Here is a 19958-nt window from a genome sequence, read left to right on the forward strand (position 1 = left end):
GCGTAATATGGAAATACATGCTGAATCTTCAACTTGCTGTGGAAAATGGAACCTTTTTTGGATCCCTTGGCGTCCTTGATGAGAGGTCTTGTGAAAATAAAGATGACGATAACTGTAAGTAAGCTTGTAACTTCTATTGTCTAATTAAGTTACCTCATTTGTCCTCTGGCTGGAAGTATTTGTCTCTTGCACCAGTGTGAATTGACTAAACTTAGCTACTTGAGGCCTACATTTAGGTCGATTATTGTAAATTTGCAAAACTAATGATGGAAACTAGTTAGTTTCTTTTAAGAAACTATATAACTGCCCAAACCGGAAACTTGCGACTCGCTTTACAGAGGGTACTTAACGTAGACTAAGATATCAAACGCTCAGAGACTGTTTTTTTACCACATTTCCACCGCGAAGGGAGATAAAAATAAGACGTTCAACAGAGTATTTGTCATATGTATATTAATTTTAATTCTGATATATCTCTAGAACGCTCTCAAAATTCTCCTTTTGATCTTGGAACAGTATCAGACTATCTAATAAAGTAATTTCCACAAACGAACGGGAAATACTTCTTTATTTTAACCGAACCTGTGAAATTGTGTCTTATAGGTAAAGAAATTTGACGATACATCTAATCTGTTTCGATGTTTTATCAGCATCTTTATTGGTTTGACATTAAATTTTACTGTTATACATCTTTCGAAAAACAGATGCATACTTGTATTTTTCAGTTATTTGCGAGGCACCGAAAAACGCTGTGGCGTCCACCATTACACACAACTCAGTCACTGTAACAGTGGATCCAGTCTCCGTTCCCCAGCACGATAAATATTTTTACGGCTACAGAATCCTTTACAAGAATCTTGAAGACCCGGAATCTCAGTGGGCGGCACTATCTCGAGTTGTTCGCCGCAATGTGCCTCCGATTATGGCCGTAATGTATTTACTCCGTCCGTATACCAATTACGGCTTTCGTGTTTCGGCAGTATCGTTTCAATCTGAAGGCCTCATTTCTGAAGTTCTCAACGTCAGAACGGCTCAATGGGGTACGTAATTAACATAAAGGCACGCTTAGATACCAGCTTGTTTGCTGTATATCGTAGCTTTTTACAGTAAAAGAGTGCAGGTGCTGTTTCCACTCGAAGCCAGAGGTTTTGGTACGTTATTGTTGCTCGGCCTCCTCCAAGTATCAGGAACAGGAGTTGTGAAGATTAGGACTATCATGTTTATTTTTGCCTCCTTATTAAACATTGCCTCATTGAGCAGCCACTTCTCCTGAGTTCTAAATTCTTAAGCTAAAACAAGGAGAAGTCCCTCACGAATAATCCACTACTGAAATGTACACAATAAGGAGGAGGCAGGGATATTGCACTAGGACCAATTTTTTTTTACACATAACAAACAGCGTAAAGTTTACAATGGGATCTTCACTTCTTATTAATGTCAAATGAAATGTCGAATTGTGAAACAAGTGACTGAAGATTACAGGTATAAGTGGTTTTCTAGCTAACAAATTAAGAAACCAAACGCTTCTCATATTATATCACACAGTTCCCTCTGTTGGACCAGTAATTGTCGCATACCGCAGCACAAGCTCTACCAGCATCTACGTGCAGTGGAATCACTCAATTCCACAGGTACTAGTCAATGGCATTTTGATTGGCTATCGAGTGGCCTGGGATGAGGATCACTTCAGCTCTGATCATCCTGACGACTCTCAGGGTTATGCAGAGGTGGGACCGGACTCTTCAAACTACGTTGTTACCTCGCTGCACGAGTATTGGCTTTATAACATCCGTGTGGCTGGAAGGACATCAGTTGGACATGGAGTTTATACTACAGTGACAGTCAGGACCGATGATAGCAGTAAGTGTTTTACGAACTTTTTTCTTAAATTTCTGTTGTTGTTATGTATTGTTTAGAGACTACCAAGGAGTTAAGTCTTGTAGTCTTTGGAAGACGTACAGAAATTTAAGAATCCCTGCTTAACTACCAGCAATGAAGTTTTAATGCCAGAGAGACGTGAACCTTCTTACTTGCTTCTTTCTACAGCTCCTTCTGCACCTCCTTCTGACTTACAGCTCCACATGGCTAACGCATCAGCTTTAAATGTGTATTGGAACGATGTGCCATTGATTCACCAAGATGGCGTGATTCTGGGCTATCGGCTTCTCCTTCAAAGGGAAGACGGCGGTCCGGTGGTACGGAATATAACTCTTGGACCTGATGTGCATGGGTATATTGTATCAGACCTTTTGATTTTCCAGAATTACTCGGTTCAGATATTGGCGTTTACCATGAAAGGAGATGGTCCTTTGAGTGAGAAGGTATATCGGATGACGGATGAATCCGGTGAGTTGAATGGTCTTGAATTAAAACGTACTCTCCTAGTGTAACCTATCTGTTAGAATGGAATGGGAAACGTCCCTATTAGGTTTCTTTAGCAGAATTTAATTTTCCAGCCACAAAACCCTACAACATTCGCGCTATCCAACGGCGTAGTATTTTTAACCCCTTTGGGTGTCCCCAAATTAGCGCTATCTTTCACTTTGACACTTAGAAGGCCCTGATCATGAAGAACAACGTCGTACTCAACCTCAATCATGTATGATAGTTGTTTTTGATTCTTCCTTTAAATTTTCAGTTCCCATCAATTCCCCTGTCAACCTGACCGCCCACAATGTCAGTTCACGTGAGATTGAAGTGACCTGGAACTACATTGAGGATCCCCGTCTAGTCCTCGGTAACCTGCAAGGCTTCTTGCTGTACGTCTTAGAGGCTAATGCAAGCGATTTCTTCCCGGACGACGCAATATTAAGAACTGATTACACAGATACACGCAGAAGTACCCGCGTCGGGGGACTGGAAATATTTAGGCTGTACAACATTTCCGTAGCTGCGCGCACAGTCAAGGGCCCCGGTCCTAGAAACGATTCCGTTATAGTTAGGACCCATGGTGAAGGTTAGTGGACGATACTCTTGCGCAGCTGTAACTCGCTAAATCTAGAAAGAATCCTGAATTACCAGGCGTTTCTCCTCGCGCCCTTAATTTTTCTTCCCTGTAGAGTCGGGATTTCGAGGACCTGAAAGTTCCACCCCGAAGACGGTTCAACTCTCTCTTCGACTGCCAATTGCTCATTGGGTCTGAATTGATAGTAGTAATAATAATAATAATAATAATAATAATAATAATGATAATAATAATAATAATAGTAATAATACTAATAATAATAATGATGATGATGATGATAATGATGATGATGATGATGATAATAATAATTAGACACTGGATCATTGGACAACGCAATTTAAGAGTTATTATTGACGTAGCCATCACGGTATATGAGCCACTAAACCATGCTCTACAAAGACGTTAAGCGTACGTGCAGTTTTTTTAGTCTAGTTTTCTATTTTTTGGGGGCGTATATCACTAAAACAATTATATCACTCGCATTGTTGGATATGAGATGATTATGGCCAACTCAGCGCTACGTGCCTCTTTGGCTATTTACCACCTCATATACAATGTGCGGTCTTGATATAATTGTTATAAGAGTGATCTGAGCTAAGCCTTGTAAGCCTAAGATGCCTCAAGTGGTGTGATGAAAACTACGATGACGACGATCGTGAGGAGGATCGTTTTTTTTTTTGCCTACTCTTCCTACATTTCTTATCTTGTACTCCGATCCTACTTACGTATCTACCATCATAATTCAGCTCCTGGGTACTCCCCTGAGTCACTGACAGCCTACAACACCGGTACATCCAGTATATATGCCAGATGGCAAGAGATAGTGGACGATAAACAACATGGAATCATGCAAGGATACAAGCTGTTTTTCTATGAGGTGACAAAACGGAGGGGCTTACAAAGCTTGGTCAATCATACTTATGATTTGGCTGTGCGTGAGGCAAATTTTACGGAGCTCAAGATGTACACGAAATACAGAATAGAAGTTCTAGGGTTTAATAACTTTGGAGATGGTCCTGTCGCAGCTGTGGAATTGTTTACAGATGAAGGCGGTTAGTAATGGCTAGACTTTTAACTAACAGACTGAATGATTGTTCAGTTGCTTTATATTTTTGTCTTTTTTATGGAATCGAATAACTGACAAACCAAAAAAAGGTTACGGACCGGCCGATTGTCATACTGATTGACTGACTAACTGACTGACTGCTAGACTGGTTCTCTCTCTGACTGACTAATCTACTGTCTAACTAGCCAGCTAACTCACTACTAGTAACTGACTAACTGCGTGAATTATGAACTGATTTACAGAATAAGTATGAGCGATTGACTCTTTGCCGGACTATGTACAAACGACCGATTGATCACTGAGTGACTGAGTGACTGAGTGACTGAGTGATTGATTGACCGATTGCCGTACTGACTGTGGCTAACTGACTGCGTGATCTCTTGGCAGACTAAATGCTTTATTGTCTGTATGCCTCAATGACAATATGACTAATTGGTTGTTTGGCGGACTGTATCACTGACTCAGACCAACTGTCAACTTAATGGGAATGGGTTTATTAAAAAAATAAATTGACTATTTACATTTACATAAAATATTAACGGCTATCTTCTCAATTTTTTTTTTCTTATAAAATTAATAAAATTCTAGTCCCTAAACTCCTGTTTCAACGGTTTTCCATATACTAGCAATTTTTAATTCATGATCATTTAAATGCTGTACTTGCTTGTTATTTCTTTTTGATGTCTATCATTCTTTTATCAGCCCCAAGTGAGCCTCCGAGTAACCTGACAGTTCACAGAGAAAATTCAACCTCTCTTGTTGTAAGATGGACCCCTGTGCCTAAATGCTGTCAATTCGGCGTCATTAAAGGTTACCATGTGACCCTGACAGACTCGGCTTCAGAGACGATAACAGAAAACGTCACCAACTTTGAGGCGCGATTCGTAAACCTTAAAAAGTTTCATGTGTACCACATTTCCGTAAACGCATTCAACTCCAAAGGTCCTGGACCTAAGGTTTCTACAACAGTGTCTACCGATCAGGATGGTAAGTTAATCCTTCTCATTTCTTAATTTCATCCATTTTCATTCGTTTAGCATAGTCACCTACTCAATCGCGCACCCTTACACCTATCCACACACATACCATGCCCCAACACACGCTTCGCCCATACACCCACCACCCACGGTTTTAGTTACTGCCACTCTCATTGGCCACTCAGAGCCATGTTGTACTGAAACAGTGCATAAAGACCTCTTGATATGGAATCTTCACTTAATGTTTGCTATTTTGTCTAATTTATCTTTCATTCCAGTTCCAGAAGCATCCCCTGGAAATTTCAGCGGCTATAACATTAGCCAGACAGCGATCCAGTTATTTTGGGCTCCTGTTCCTCAAGATGAAGCTAACGGCATCGTGATAGGCTACAACGTCTCCTTGAAAGAGGCTGATGGAGTTCAACCAACTAGATACATAACTTTTGATGGCTTTAACGTTCAAGCTGTTATAGGTTGGCTAAGGCCTTTCACAGTTTACAAACTAAACGTGAGGGCGTTTACCATTAAAGGAAGTGGACCACCCAGCCCCTTTATCGCTGTAAAAACAGAGGAAGAAGGTGTGTAGATTTGACAAATACCTCTCCAGAATATCATATTTTGTAGTGCAACCCAGTGAACTATTTGTCTCAACAATAAAACGTATGGTTCATGCTCAAAATTGTTTAAATTCTTCCCTTCAGTCTACCAATATTGAGAAAAAGATCTAGAATAAGAAAAATCAGAAGATCTAAGATTCACTTATTTGAATACGGCTGTCGTTTTTCTTTATACAACTTCACTTTCTTTCTCTTTCTTTTCTTTATGGTTGGCTCTATGGTTTGCAAACCTTGCCATTGAAGAATTATCTGTATGCACTATGATAAATACATGCTCGTATGTTCCCCTCCTTTACTTACACCTATTTGCTTTCCTTCCAGCTCTTCAAGGTCCACCAAGTTCATTTCAGGGCATCAACTCTGGCTCGACATCAATTTCGCTGCGCTGGGACCCAATCCCGCAAGATTTAGTCGCCGGAGTCCTAAAATGTTTTTACATTACGTATCGCCAGTTAGATACCGCTGACAACACCACATACAACATCACAGTACCAATCACGAACGTAACGGTTGAAATAACCAATTTACAGAAATACACCAACTATAGCTTTGATATTAAGGAAGTTACGAAGCTCTTTGGAGCAGCAACAGAACCGATTATCATCACCACTGGAGAAGACAGTACGTCACATTTCTTTTGTTTCTTTGTTAGAATATTACTATGTGAATTTGTAACTATTTACTATTTACTATGTAAATTGGTAACGATTTTAGCTTCCACTATAACTCTACATTACCATTATCATTATCATTATCATTATCATTATCATTATCATTATCATTATTATAAGACGATTATTTTCAAGTTACAATCTGTCGGAGTCCAACAAATTACTGAGAACGCGTTTTGGTTTGAGTGATAACGAACAGGAGCCCATAACGGTCATGGGCTCCTGTAACGAAGCAATGTGGTGTATTGTTGACGTGGCTGCGATTTGAAATAACCTGGACACTAGCAACTGCTTGCACCACTTTTGCGGAACCAACAAGATTCACAATGCTCTCACAGCTATTTAACGCTAACAGTCGTTATATAAGTAATCTGAAATTTGTTTCGGATTGACAATCTGTACATTAAATTTTGCCTTCTTTAACATACGGGGATTTTGTCCTTATACATAATAACCATGTTACAGGCTACACACAACGAACTTATCCAACAATCATTAATTTAACATCAATTCGCTAACATCTAAAATGGAATCTTGCAGGCAATATCTTGCGACTTTACCTTGAATTCAAATAAGGTTGTATACAGCAGCACCGACATGTTTTGAACCTTGCTTGAATTGCTTGAATTGAATTTTTTTTAGTGACTGCATTTCCTTTTCTTTTCTTTAGTCCCAAGCGTACCTCCTCAAATCACTAAACTACAAAACTCAAGCTCCACAAGTATTTCAGTCCAGTGGAAACCACTCCCGAAAGAAAAAGTTCACGGAATACTTCTAGGCGTAAAACTTTTCTATCGATCTGCTCCAAGAGATAACAGCATAGTGTTCAGCTCCCGCGTGAGGCGTTCAACAGAGGAGGACTGGTCGGAGTACACTAACATCACGTTACCTCCGGACGCATTGTCCTATGAGATGACTTCTTTGAAGAAATTCACCAACTACAGTGTCGTTATACTGGGTTTTACATCCAAAGGAGACGGAAATGTTAGTCACCAGTTCGTCGTGTCCACGGATGAAGACGGTCAGTGTGATAGAATGGGAATTTATCAAATGTTTTCTTAATGTAATGGTCACATTTATTGCATCAAACTTGAGAAGGGAGTTTGAATTTCATCTGAACAAAGTGATTTCGACAGAACCAAATTCTATGACTGAGTTTGAAGTCCATTTTCTTCTGTTATAATAATAATAATAATAATAATAATGATAATGATGATAATAATAATAATAATGATAATATTTTTTAATAATTATTATAATAATAATAACGATAAGGATCACGATCGTTTCCCAAAACTGTTGTTCCCTTACAAAGTTTGATCTTCATCTTGGCAATTAGCCATTTGATTCTGGCTTCAACCCTGTTGTCTATCTAAGGAGAAGGTAAACATGAGATTTTAACAGTTTCTGAAATAAATTTAACTTGCAACCCATTTTTAAGAGCATTACTTTGTGCTTCGCCATCTGTGTTAAGGGAACGCAAAAAAGAAGCCCGAATGTTCCTCTTAATGTAAACTTGAAAGGTTCACTTTGATTTCCGTCATTCCGAGAAATCCATCTTTTCCGCCATCAATCAAAAAAGATTACTATTAGAAGTTATCTTGCAAGTTCCCAAGCATCAATCAACTCTTTTATTTTTTGAAGTCGGAAAAGACGGATTTCCCGGATTTCCCGGAGAACTGACTTACAGTAATTAAGGGAAGTAATATAATACTACTCTTTATATCTGTAAGTATACTTACAGTAAAAAGGGAAGTATTACTGTAAGTCAGTTTCCCGGGATATCCGGAAAATCCGTGGTTTCCACTGTCAAATGTAAGTGTCTTGCATTAATGATTTCATGAACAGTCAATTCATACTGTAAGTTGCCAAGCATTAATCTACTCTGCTTTCTGAAGTTGGAAAACACGGATTTTCCGGATTTCCCGGAGAACTGACTTACAGTAATTAAGGGAAGTAATATAATACTTCCTTTTTTTACTGTAAGTATACTTACAGTAAAAAAGAGAAGTATTATATTACTTCCCCTTATTACTGTAAGTCAGTTCTCCGGGAAATCCGGAAAATCTGTCCTTTCCACCATCAAATCTAAATGTCTTGCATACTGATTTTATGAGCAGTCACTCCATACTGCAAGTTCCCAAGCATCAATCTATTCTCTTTTTGGAGATGGAAAAGACGGATTTTCCGGTTTACATAGAGAATTGACATATTTATCGAATTTAAGATGTGGAAATGCTTTAAAACATCCTTTAGATTTCTACACTAGTTGCATTCGAAAAATCGGAAACCCTGTGGTGCAGAAACGCTTTGAATGAAGATAAAAAGGACAAAGTAATATATATCTGGAGTATTTTTGCCGTAAAGAAAGCCGTTGATTTAATACGTTAAAAATGCTATCTGGTTGCTTGATTACGCGGTACGGACTAATGTGTTCGCCAAAAGGTCAAGGTTTGGCCTCCGCAGGGAATCAGTGAAAAGCTTTGTCGTGGAAAAGACTGATCTATTGTTGGCGTATGAAATGCTTCTGATTGCACTAAAACCGAGTGTTAAGTTTCTTTCTTTGCGGATTCAATAAAAATACACCTTTGAACACTTTTTATGCATAATTTTATCAGCTAAAACGTCCATTTTTAGTCACGAAAATAGAGAAAACAAATCCATCGAAAACTTGTAAAGGTGTGGCTTTATTCTGTCAGATGTATTCATGATAAGTTCGCACAATTAATCTTATATATAAGAAACAGGATCACTGCAGTCATTTCAGGAACAACTGTTGATGGACAGAGAAGAATGCTTCGAGCCAAAAAACCTTGCAGACAGCTCAACAGCGAGGCTATCAAGAGCGCTGCACCCTGTTATCTGACGCCAGTAATCAGTGGAAAGTGCAGTATTATAAGCGCCAAATGTGTTTGCAACGTAAAAGAAAAAGCATTGCCGAAGGCGTGGAGCTCGATATGCAAGAAGCGCGATGCCTGTGACCGTGCAATTTCAGGTTAGTATCTGCTCGAGGATTGTTTTGGAAGCACAATTTACGGCACATTTTCAACCGTTGACGCATGCATGTTTTTTTTTCTTTATTCTAGGTATACCCAATACTGCGTTCTTCTTTAGTGCAATTTCCACACAAGAAAAGAAGAAAGCCAGCATTATTGAGGAAACGGCCGAAGAAAGCAGTGAAAGTGAGGATGATGACCAGTCCAGCCAGATTCCAAGCGCCACAAGCGAACAATGGCTAGATGGAAGTTTGGCAAGTGTTAACAAGTCCCTTTGTCCCGCCGTTTCGTATTGGGTGGCTTTAACTACGCGAAACGGCGCTCCTGCCAACCCAATATCCGTCCACAAAGCATTTCTAAATTGTGGAGTGGAGGTTACCACACAACAGGTCAGCATTCATTCACGCTTAATATTTCCTTACAAGGGTTTTCTGCATCGAAGAGTGTCGTCATGTTATCGATCGAGCGACTGCAGAAAAAAAAAAACAACCAACATTCATTGAGCTCTTCTTTACTAGATCATTTCTCACAGAGGTATTATTTCTACTTAAACTGCGACAGTTAAAAAAATATTTGTTTTGTGTCTTCCAGGTTCAGTTTCAAGACGGAAAGGAGTCGCCAGCTATAAAGGAATTGTACAAAGTTCTTAAAGACCATAAAAACCAATACATGCAAGACCTCATAAGCTCATCATTTCAACGGAGCTATGAAGAAGAAGCAAGAAACCTGATGGGCGATGACCTTTACACCCAAGAATTAGACGCCTGTGGTAACGAAAATGTTGTGCGAATTACCCTTATCAACTCAAAGTTTCAAACGTCTTTGGCAATCGTGATCGAGCATCTGATTGAAGCAAAGCTCCAGATAGACACGTTTGGCTTCACTTCCGACATGACGACAGCGCAAACATCAAGCAATCTGGAATCGAATGAAGGAAAGAGATTGTCCGACAAGTTTACCATCTTAGTAAATGACATTGCCATTGGTATGGAAAAGCTGAACTACGCGAGTTATCGAGGAAACGTCTACAAGAAAGAGATTCGGGCGAAATACACCTACTCGTACAAGTGCGAGGCCAAGGTCTTTATTAACTCCCTCGCCACAAACGAATTTTTCAAGTCAAGGCTCATTCGGCAAATGAAGAACGTCATCAATCTCTTAGCTGACCCATATTGTGAATTGTTTCGGCCCCTCACAATCAATTACGACCTAATTGAAGTGAGCAACGGGACTTGCTGGTCAATAAAGAACAGGTCTTTCGTAGATGATGCCATTTCCAAAGAGCAAGTGGGGAAAATTTCTCCCAGAGCGTTCTGTCCCTACGATGTGTCCAAACCACCAGATCCGAAGTACTTTCGCGAGATCCTTGAAAACAGCCTCCAGCCAGAGGAGATTTTCAGCTTCTGTGAAGATTTTGTCCGGTTGCTTTATTACAACAAGAAAAGGCACAAAGATAAAGTCCCATGCCTGGTGGGTGACGCCAATAGTCTTGTGCACCACGGAAATGTGGCGACCGTAACGAAACAGCGCGCATTTAACAAGTCGATGATATCGCCATTCACGGAAGCAATTTTCATAGACGAGGCCACTGAGTCGACGCTTGATATAGACGACTGGAAAACGTTGACACAAGGAGGCTACTCGGCCCACGATGTCAAATACCAGACCGCCAAGCCTTTCATCAACCGGTGCCCAATGGTCATCACTTCCCAGCGCAGACTCAACTTTGGTCCTGCCGATCAGCCAGCAATGGACAGGCGTCTGACGACCTATCATTTTAAAAGTTTGCCCCATCCAGACAAAAATGCAGCTAAATGGTTGAAACAGCATCCCATGGATTGCGTACTCTGGGCGGCACAGATGGCTAGTCAACCTGCTGAAGAGGACCCAAGTGACGAGGATGTAAAGGATGGTGGTTTAGAGGAGCAAGAAAAGGAAGAGCTTCGCACGCTGTGCTTAGACGAAGTGTTAGACGAGAGTGACTGCCCAAATGTGGAAGAAAGCTCGCAGATCAATGTGGTAGAAGAGAGTCAAGATGGTTCCGATTCAAGTCAGGACCAAACCATCATTGCCTTAAGGAAAGCGGTGGAGAATTGTTCGGAAGGGTCACTCCGTCACCGTCAAATATCTCGTCTGCTGGAAGTACGACTTAAAGAAGTCGAGAAACTGCGTCAGTATAAGGAGAAGACGTACCAAGACAGGCAGGAGAGCCTAGTTTCCAGAGGCGTGACAAAGGCGCATGCGGCATTACTCCCTAGAGAAACATCAGACCCATTACCCACGCCAATCCAACAAGACTTAGAGGCAGCAAGAGAGCAGAGCCGTAGAGAAGAACTGTTGACCAAGAGACAAAGGGCGAGTGAAGCATTCAAAGCAGCGTGGCTGCAAACAACCGAGAGAGAACTGTACCAGTGTACCATGACCCTTGCCTCAGTGGTAGATCGAGGGAGAAGAGCTGCGATGGAAGCACACCGAGAAGTGCTCCAGGACAAAATGAAGAACCACCATCTCAACTTGGGCACTCTAAAGTGCGACTTTGCCTTGGAGGAACGTAGGCGGTGGTGTTGCGCGGAAGGTCTTTTGAGGAAAGAACACAGATATCTTGTAACTAGTCTTTTCCAGACATTACCGATTATCGCAGAACTCGGTGAATCGTCAGGAGAAACTCCAAAAGAATCTTCGCCATCTCCGCTGGCACGAACAAACAGCAGTGACGACGAAAACGAATTGTTCATCACCCAAGGTCCTCGCACGCAATTGCAATTGAGTGGAACGGCTGCAGCAAGCCCCTGCCCAACCTCCCAGAAGAAGAGGAAACACAAGGGAAGAAAGGGAAATCCAAGCAAAAAACTTTCCCAGCCGTCAATTGCAAGCTTTTTTCCCAGTCAGAAGTAGTTCCATTTTGTAATAATGTATCAGAACTGGAATGAAGCCAAGAGCTTGCGTGAATCAATTTCAAGCGATTTTCTCAGTCAGAAGAGTTTGATTTTCCTCGTGATCAGAACTTCAATAAAGACAAATACCTGTGTGAATGTTCGAGAGTAGTCCAACAGTACCACTAATTAAACTATCTACAATCTCCCATAAATTAGTTGCGACACTCACAATATCGTAATAACTGGAATCTATCCGCTGTTAATTCGGTGAAAAGTACGCCGTTATAAAACATTTCTTGTTTCTATTTCAAGAGGATAATATCAGTTTGAGTTGGTTTTGTTCCAATGATAACTAGAGCACACCACGATTTTTTTTTTCAAAGTCCTTTTATCGGTCGTATAATTTAGAAGGTGAACCGAATTTTCTTGCCGCCCGGCTCAGCAGAGAGTTGGCTGTCCTAACCTTTTGAAAACGAAATTCGGGGTCTCTTAGGATCGCTTGCCATTGACCGAAGCCGTGTTTTTTAAGTCCAGCTTTTAGGTATTTGTCTTCTTCAGGAGAGAACATCACATTTTTTCTTCTCGCGCCAATTTCGTTCGGCCTGAAAGCATCTTCGCGTGTTAGTCTCGGCACGCCTGCTAGACGCTCGGGTTGTTTTTTCGTGATCACTTCGACCTCGTCGGTAGAAGGAGTGTCACTATTGTCAGCATTTTGATCTTGCGAAGAGCTTGACAGGTCTGAAAGCCTCGAGCGCACTTCCATTTCTAATTCTGTTCCCCTGTCACCGTGCAATTCTTTCAAACATTTGTGTGCCTTACTAGCGACGTCACGCGATCGTTGCTTTTGATAGTGAACCCTTGCCACGACAGAGCTGTGTTTCTGATCCTCGGATATTGTGCTTTGCGCGTTGCTACTAAGTTGCCTGCAGCTTGCGGTCTCGACTATTTGTCGATAGCGAGTCGGATGAACGTACTTGCCTGTTGCATCGAAGACAAGTTTACTCATTAGTCCTCCTAGCTTGTTGTGTTGTCCTCCATTTCTCGTCACTAAAACATAATCACAGTTCGGCTTGAGCAGAGGGCGTATATGATTGATGTAGCCATCTAACACTTGCATGCTAGTCTCAGTCAGGTAAAGAGAATCGAAGCCAAACTTTCCTGCTGTTTTGAACATTTTCTGGTCGATAAATCCGCCGTTGGTTTTAGCGTTGTTCACCATCTCAACAGTTAAATATTGATATGTCATCGGGCGCGATCCTTTGACCTTGATAAACAAATATACGGCGAGAAATTTGGTAGCAAACGATAAGTCTAGTGGGGATATTGTACCTGGATCATCCTTGCATGATTTTAGCACGCTTTCGTAGCGCGGCAAATAACGCCCTACGACTTCCAAGAGCTCTTCTAGCGTAGCCCAGTGTCCCTTGGCTTCTAAGGCTTCGATATCGAGTTCGCTCGTCCATTGTAATCGCATCATCTTGGAGACGGTCTTGCGGACTCGTTTTAAGTACAGCTCTGTGGAAGATAATCCTCTTAATACCGATTCCGAAGCTCCATTGACTTTTCTGAAATCCCCTAATTCTGCAATGGCGTCCAAATAGCCTATGCGCCCTGCGTGCCCGAGATTCCACTCGTCTTGCATCATGTCAACAAATTTGAAAAGTAGATTGGGCGAACATAGACTAAAGTCAACGATTTCAAATGTAAGATCCTCCTCTTCTTCGCAACAGAATTTAAGAAACTTCAAACACTTGCTGACAATTTGGTGCGCTTGCCGATCACTTTTACAACCTCCGCCACTGCCGGTGAGCCAGGACAAGAAATCTTGTGCGATTTCACTTGACATGGCAAAAGAGACAACTCTTCTAGATTTAGGTGGAATCTTGTGATCACTGACCTCCATTTTGTTGCTTTTTTGTTGGCCTGATTCAATCTGAGTGATGTCTGGCTTTTCGTCGAAATAAAAGTACCAACGATGTTTGTTCTTTGCGTGTTTTCTGCATCCTCTTGCCGTTGTAAACCCATCATGATTGCAATCTTGCACTGGACAGTGAAAAAGGCCATCAGAATCGTCTTCTTCTAAGTGAAGTCGTTTGGGTTTAGGAGATGCGTTTTCTAACTTTGACCAGTCGATTTCCACTCCTCTTTTGTTCATCTTTTAATATCTGATATGTGAAGTTTCTCGCGAGACTACTGTATTTATAATAAATAGCTGACTTGTTATCCATCTGGCCCGCTTCTCACACAATAAAACCAAACAAAGGAACAAAGGGGCAGGTCTCATCTTGTCCCAACCTGCCCTTACCTGATTAAGCATGCAGCAGGCAAGCCAGGCTAGAAATTGAATTTGCCCTCGATCGCGCATGTTAGAATGGTAAAGTAACCTCGGAACTTGTGTTCGTGTTCACCAACGCTAAATAGGAACCCTCGTTCCCATTAAGTGACTCAAATAAAACAACGGAATGCTAGTTCCTCTTTAACTTAAAGCGGAACTAATTCCAGTTTGGAAACAAAACTATTGTTTCCATGCTTTCAGCAGAAAAAAGGACCAAAATTGCTTTTGAAAGGGACCAATTAAAACATTTGGGAACGGCAAGCAGCGATTAGGAACAGCACGTTCCTAATTGCAAATAAGATAAGACTAAAGTGGAACAATCGTTCCTTAATATTGAACTCCGGAACTTACTATGCTGGTCAATGGGAACGAATTGTGTAAAAGAGAACACTCGACAAAATCGGAACCATTCGAAAAGGAACATTTGTTCCTGAAAAGATAAAAACGGAACAAAGAGTTCCCTTTACTCGCAATAAAAAAGGAACTTCGTGTTCTTGTTTAAGACAAAAGGAACCCGTTGTTCCGATTTCAGACATCGTTGTTCCTAGGACTGATTTCGGACTAAAAACAAGTTCCTATTGGTGTCTTCTAAGTTTGTTCCTTAAACAATTAGAGGAACAAAGCAGTAAAACTCGCGGAACGGTAGCTTTTCAAGAAAGCCATTATTTTTTGCGTCGCATCAATTACAATCATGATTTGAAAACTTGCTAAATTAAGGAATACGCCAACAAGGCGGGCAAAAAAATATCGACGAAAAAGATGGTGTTAAAAGCTAAAATCTCTGCTGTCATCAATTTTGGGGAATGTCAATGATCACGATCACGATCACGATAATGATAATAATGATGATGATGATATTGATATTAAGTGTCAAACCATGTGGTTATGAGTAATACTACTCCCCTAGATTTTGGCAAAGGTCATCAAATTTGCCAGTTATCTCCTTTGTTTGTGTCCTTAGTGTTTTCATAATACTGTATCCTGAAAATGTTTCATTGTCCTTGAAAAGAGTGGTACGAATATCAGCAGGCGATGTTTTTCGCATAACTTGTAGAAATTTGTTGGAAAAAAATAACAAGCAAACTTTATGAACTTTGAAAGTTTCCCTTTTTTGCCTTTTTAGTTCCCAGCAAGCCACCGTCGAACGTCTTACACACATCAAGCAGCGAGGACTTCAAGGTGGAGGTCACCTGGGGTCCAGTACCAGATGGTTTTGTTCACGGTATTCTGTTAGGCTATCGCATTTACTTCCGGATGACTCCGAAGAGTGGCGAAAATACTGGCCCCAACACAAAAGTTATAACGGTTGGACCTTATGAACAGAACACGACCGTAATGCTTAATAATTTTGCAAATTATGCTTTAGAAATTGCAGCTTTCACGATTAAAGGTGAAGGAGTGAGATACCAGATCAAAGACGGATGTAAGTGAGGCGAATGTTTACTGGCTCTGTAATTTCTCGATTATATATATATATTTTAATTCCATTTCCATAGTTTTCATCTGAATGCTCACAGACGAGAGTTTCATCGGCAGATTTAAAGTAAGGAACACCTTGCACGCATAATTGCTGTCATTCGAAAAGTAACACTCTAGGATTGATCCACAGACTTTAAAGTTTGGGCCACTTTGTGAAGCATAAAGAAGTGCCACATAAAAGTTTCACTAAAAAGCTTTTATTTGAATGATGGCACACTTAAACTTCACATAGAAATAAACGTAAGCAAGGACACTTTACGCCAGGTCCAACCTCATTACTGAAAGGCTTACTTACAAAGCCAACTCATTCTTACGTTTAGTCGTTGGTCGGAACAACTTAAACGGAGGTCATGCAGTCCGTCCTTCTCTTCACACGGTCAATTCTAATTTTGGAAGCTAACTTCACATAGGCCTCCGTTCATTTCAGATACTTTTTGTTGTTTGGACGCTACCCATTTGCTTTAACAAGACCAACCCTAAGACTTCAGTAACTAATCTGAGCTAAATTAAGTTTCAGCGACGTGTAACTGTCCACGGGTGTTCAAGACAACATGGTATCCATTACCCCCGTACGTTACGTACGTGGACGGTGCAGTGGGAGGTTTTATTCCTAGCATCTTAGAAGACGCGGTTGAATATTGCTGTAGTGACTGCCTCTCACCCAATGGGAAATCAGCGTCTACTATCAACTTTGAGCTCGACGGAAAAGGGAACCCGTCGCAGAAGTCCAACATCGAGGCACTGCTCGGCAGCATCGATAATCAGACAGATTTTAGTGTTCCAGTCAATGTCCACAGGGGACAGATTCTCTATTCTCTGTATCCCCACGTAGAGCTGGCTGAGTCTTCGGGTGTGGCATTCATAGCTGCTATAGATCGCAAGGTCAAGGGCATCGCTGCAGAAAATCTGTTTTTTGAAACATGGCCTTTACTTCTGTTGACGTCCATTATGATGTTTGCGGTTGGAATGATTATGTGGATCATGGTATGTCAAGTGGGCCATTTCAGAGTTGCCTTTTGCCTCTGTGTCAAAAAGAGCGCAGAACCATTCATATAAAATGTGTTCGCCCTACGGGTTAAATTTCATGAAAATTGAACTTATTTTCACCTAGAAGGTTCTATTGCCCAAAGTGCACAAATCATTCTGTTTTGGTCTTCTTTTGTAGAAATAAATTCTTTTGAAATAACTTTGTTCCGATTCAACTTCTGAAATGCACGTTCTTGAGACGAGGGTGACTGGTATCAAATTCAAATTATGTTTTCTCCCACGAGTATTTTTTCCTAACCAGCATGGCTAATGGCGGATCGAGGGCTGGCAAAAGAAAGGGGTGGGGATGAAGTGTTGATAGGCTCTTAATATCTTGGAAAATATTCTGGGGCGGGGCGTCTGGTGCAATGGCTACTTTCAATTATAGCCAAGAGGTCATGAAACTGTTTGCCAAGCCAGGGACAAGCTTGGCTAATTTTCTTTGATATCTTTTCTGATCAACTGATAACACTACAATTTATATCTTTTTGGATTTGCCATAAAGTGTACTTCACTGGACTTACTTAATAGAAAAGCATGTAACATTGAGACCTTAAGCGATAAACATATTCTTTCCTCTTCTTATTAGGAAACTCGATCAAACAAAGCAGAATTTCCGAGGTCCTTTTGTAAAGGAGCGTCTGAAGGACTCTGGTGGGCCTTCATCACGTCCACTACAGTGGGGTGAGTCAAACGTTTTGAAGAACTCAATATGAACGTGTCTTTTGTATGGAGCTTAGATCTCTGAACAAAACTCTTTCAGTTACGGTGACCGCTGCCCAAGAGGGGTGCTGTCTCGTGTGTTTGCCATCGCTTGGGCCTTATGTGGTTTGGTAGTAATGGCCATTTTAACTGGAAAAATCACCACGGCTCTCACAGACTACAAATATTTAGAAACGAACATGAAGCTATATGGAGCAGAGGTTAGTAATAAATCCTCGTTAAAATCTCTTTGTTCTGTTCGTTCGCTTTGGCTTCATTGTCTCCTTGTTTTGTACTAAACCCTGCTGAACTTCTAAGGTTGCAGCAATTGCGAACAATTCCGACTTTCGACTCGGTGTGCTGAAAAGCGCCAGGATGAACACAGGTAAATCTCTAAATCGTCCAAGTAGGTTGCTATATTTTAAGTACTCGTGCTGTACTGTGGCCAGTTTTCAGTAAAAACAAAACGATCTTAGCTAATGACTGACTTGCTGTGAGCTAATCATTTCAGTTTTTAGTAACTGCATGCGAGTAGGTTCATTTTCCCTTTCGTAAACGGTCGTTGCCATTTTCGCGAGGTTTTTCAACTATCAATGATTTTTTTTTTTTACTGAATCAAAGGAAAAGAAAAGCTGTTAGTCTCCATGCATGTCACGCAGTATCGAACCCAGGACCTGTTGCATGTTAACATACCTCTCTTACCTTTACACCACCAGGTTGATCTGACAAATCTCCGAAAAATGTAATTATTACAGGGTGACTTTCTTAGTCTATTTTATTCATGGTATTGCCACAAACAACAAATAAAAGGTAACCGCGAGCAATCCAGTGTGAAAGTGAACAATTATGCATTTGGTGAGTGCGTATTGTCCTATAGCCACACTATAACCAGTTTCGACCTAGTTCAGACCTAAACTGGAGCAGGTATGGCATCGCCCATTCCGGCGAGTTTTGTCACCAATTATGGCATCGACCGTTCACGAAAGAGAAATCGGCAGCGGCGAAGCAACGAGAACGAGTAGGCGAGCAAAGTGGAACCAGATGGTGAACGAGTCATTTCTTAGTTTTTCTTTAGAATTCAAACTAATAGCACCTCGGTTTGTTATCGAGAGAAAACCACGAGAAAGTCACAATCACCGACCGCGACTGACTGCGACTGTAGGTTAACTGATCAGTACGTACTGATACACTTCGTCGATTTTTACCTCATTTACCCCAATTAAGTGCGTAACTATCAGACTTACGAGGACATCAGTGAAGCCCTGAGAAACGGAGAAGTCAGAGGAGCCTTGGTGGACCTTTACGTGCTGTCCTCTCACGATCATCTGTTTGATGACCCTCGCTTCAGGATCGTCCGCGTCTACGATTACAAGGCTAGTTACGGCGTGGTCCTGGCAGGCCATTCTATGAAGCTGGAAAAGTGCTTTAAAGAGTACACCAAGGCCAATGCAGAAAAGGTGTTTCGTAGGATCGAACAAAATATCAACAATCTTAAGGTGAGACCACTGTTATTACTTGGGAGTTTAAAACTGAGTGTTGGCTCTCAATGAATTTGAGTTTCAAGAACGCATCCTCATTTTTGAAAGGCTTAATGGCATTTGTGCTAGGAAAATATAGGGTTACAAATCACTGAGGGTAAAGAAGACGATTGGCGAAGAGAGCGTCTCATTTCATTGTCATCCTTTGATGTTAAATGATTTACTAAGAGGTTAGCAATTTCAAATCTATACCTAAATAATGTTTGATTCTCCCCGCCTGAAATGAGTAGTTGTCCATTATTTTACATCAATGAATGCTATCTGCCGTTGAAAAGTACATTACTCTCAAAGCCATATACACTCACAAACGAAACATCAATTTTTGATCGAAATGCAGTAATGTACAAAATGCAAGCTAGTGACTAAGAGAGTGACCGAGTAACTGGTAAGGGGGTCAATGAACAGCAACCGAGCAGAATGGGACTGAATGCCAACATGGTTAAGAGTGGAAATGGTCATGAAACCTGGCAAAGATATTTGTTGTACGTTTTTGTCGGCTATTTTGGGGGTTGACCCTGTACAAAACCTGGCAAAATACAAAAGATGGTTATTTAATTTTTGCTCATACAACTAACCCATAGAACCATTGGGATTTTGTAATTCATGCATGAAACAAAAGATGTGCAGGGTCTAAATTATAGCCTGTTTGTTTGCTTCTTTGATGTTTACTGGGTTTCTTAACCATTTCCTTGTATTAACTATGGAGGTCC

The 19958-nt window shown here is 41.0% G+C and overlaps 3 protein-coding genes across 3 annotated transcripts; 2 read left to right on the forward strand and 1 right to left on the reverse strand.

Moving 5' to 3' along the window:
• The first annotated feature begins 2081 nt into the window (after positions 1-2081).
• Positions 2082-3073, forward strand: LOC110062361 (protein sidekick-2-like). The gene is made up of 2 exons (XM_089291253.1): positions 2082-2346; positions 2639-3073. The coding sequence occupies exons 1-2, from the start codon at positions 2082-2084 to the stop codon at positions 2959-2961; spliced, it is 588 nt and encodes a 195-aa protein (XP_089147379.1). The 3' UTR covers positions 2962-3073.
• Positions 3074-8965: 5892 nt separating this feature from the next.
• Positions 8966-14754, reverse strand: LOC149110827 (uncharacterized). Its single transcript, XM_089291162.1, has one exon. The coding sequence runs from the start codon at positions 14321-14323 to the stop codon at positions 12557-12559; it is 1767 nt and encodes a 588-aa protein (XP_089147288.1). The 5' UTR covers positions 14324-14754; the 3' UTR covers positions 8966-12556.
• LOC149110828 (uncharacterized) lies at positions 9268-12187 on the forward strand. The gene is made up of 2 exons (XM_089291277.1): positions 9268-9681; positions 9884-12187. Exons 1-2 carry the CDS (start codon positions 9268-9270, stop codon positions 12185-12187), a joined length of 2718 nt encoding a protein of 905 aa, XP_089147403.1.
• Positions 14755-19958: the final 5204 nt, after the last annotated feature.

Source organism: Orbicella faveolata, unplaced genomic scaffold, assembly GCF_042242905.1.
Source record: "Orbicella faveolata isolate gen_17 unplaced genomic scaffold, um_ofav_v1 contig_24, whole genome shotgun sequence".
NCBI classification, from domain to species: Eukaryota; Metazoa; Cnidaria; class Anthozoa; order Scleractinia; family Merulinidae; genus Orbicella; species Orbicella faveolata.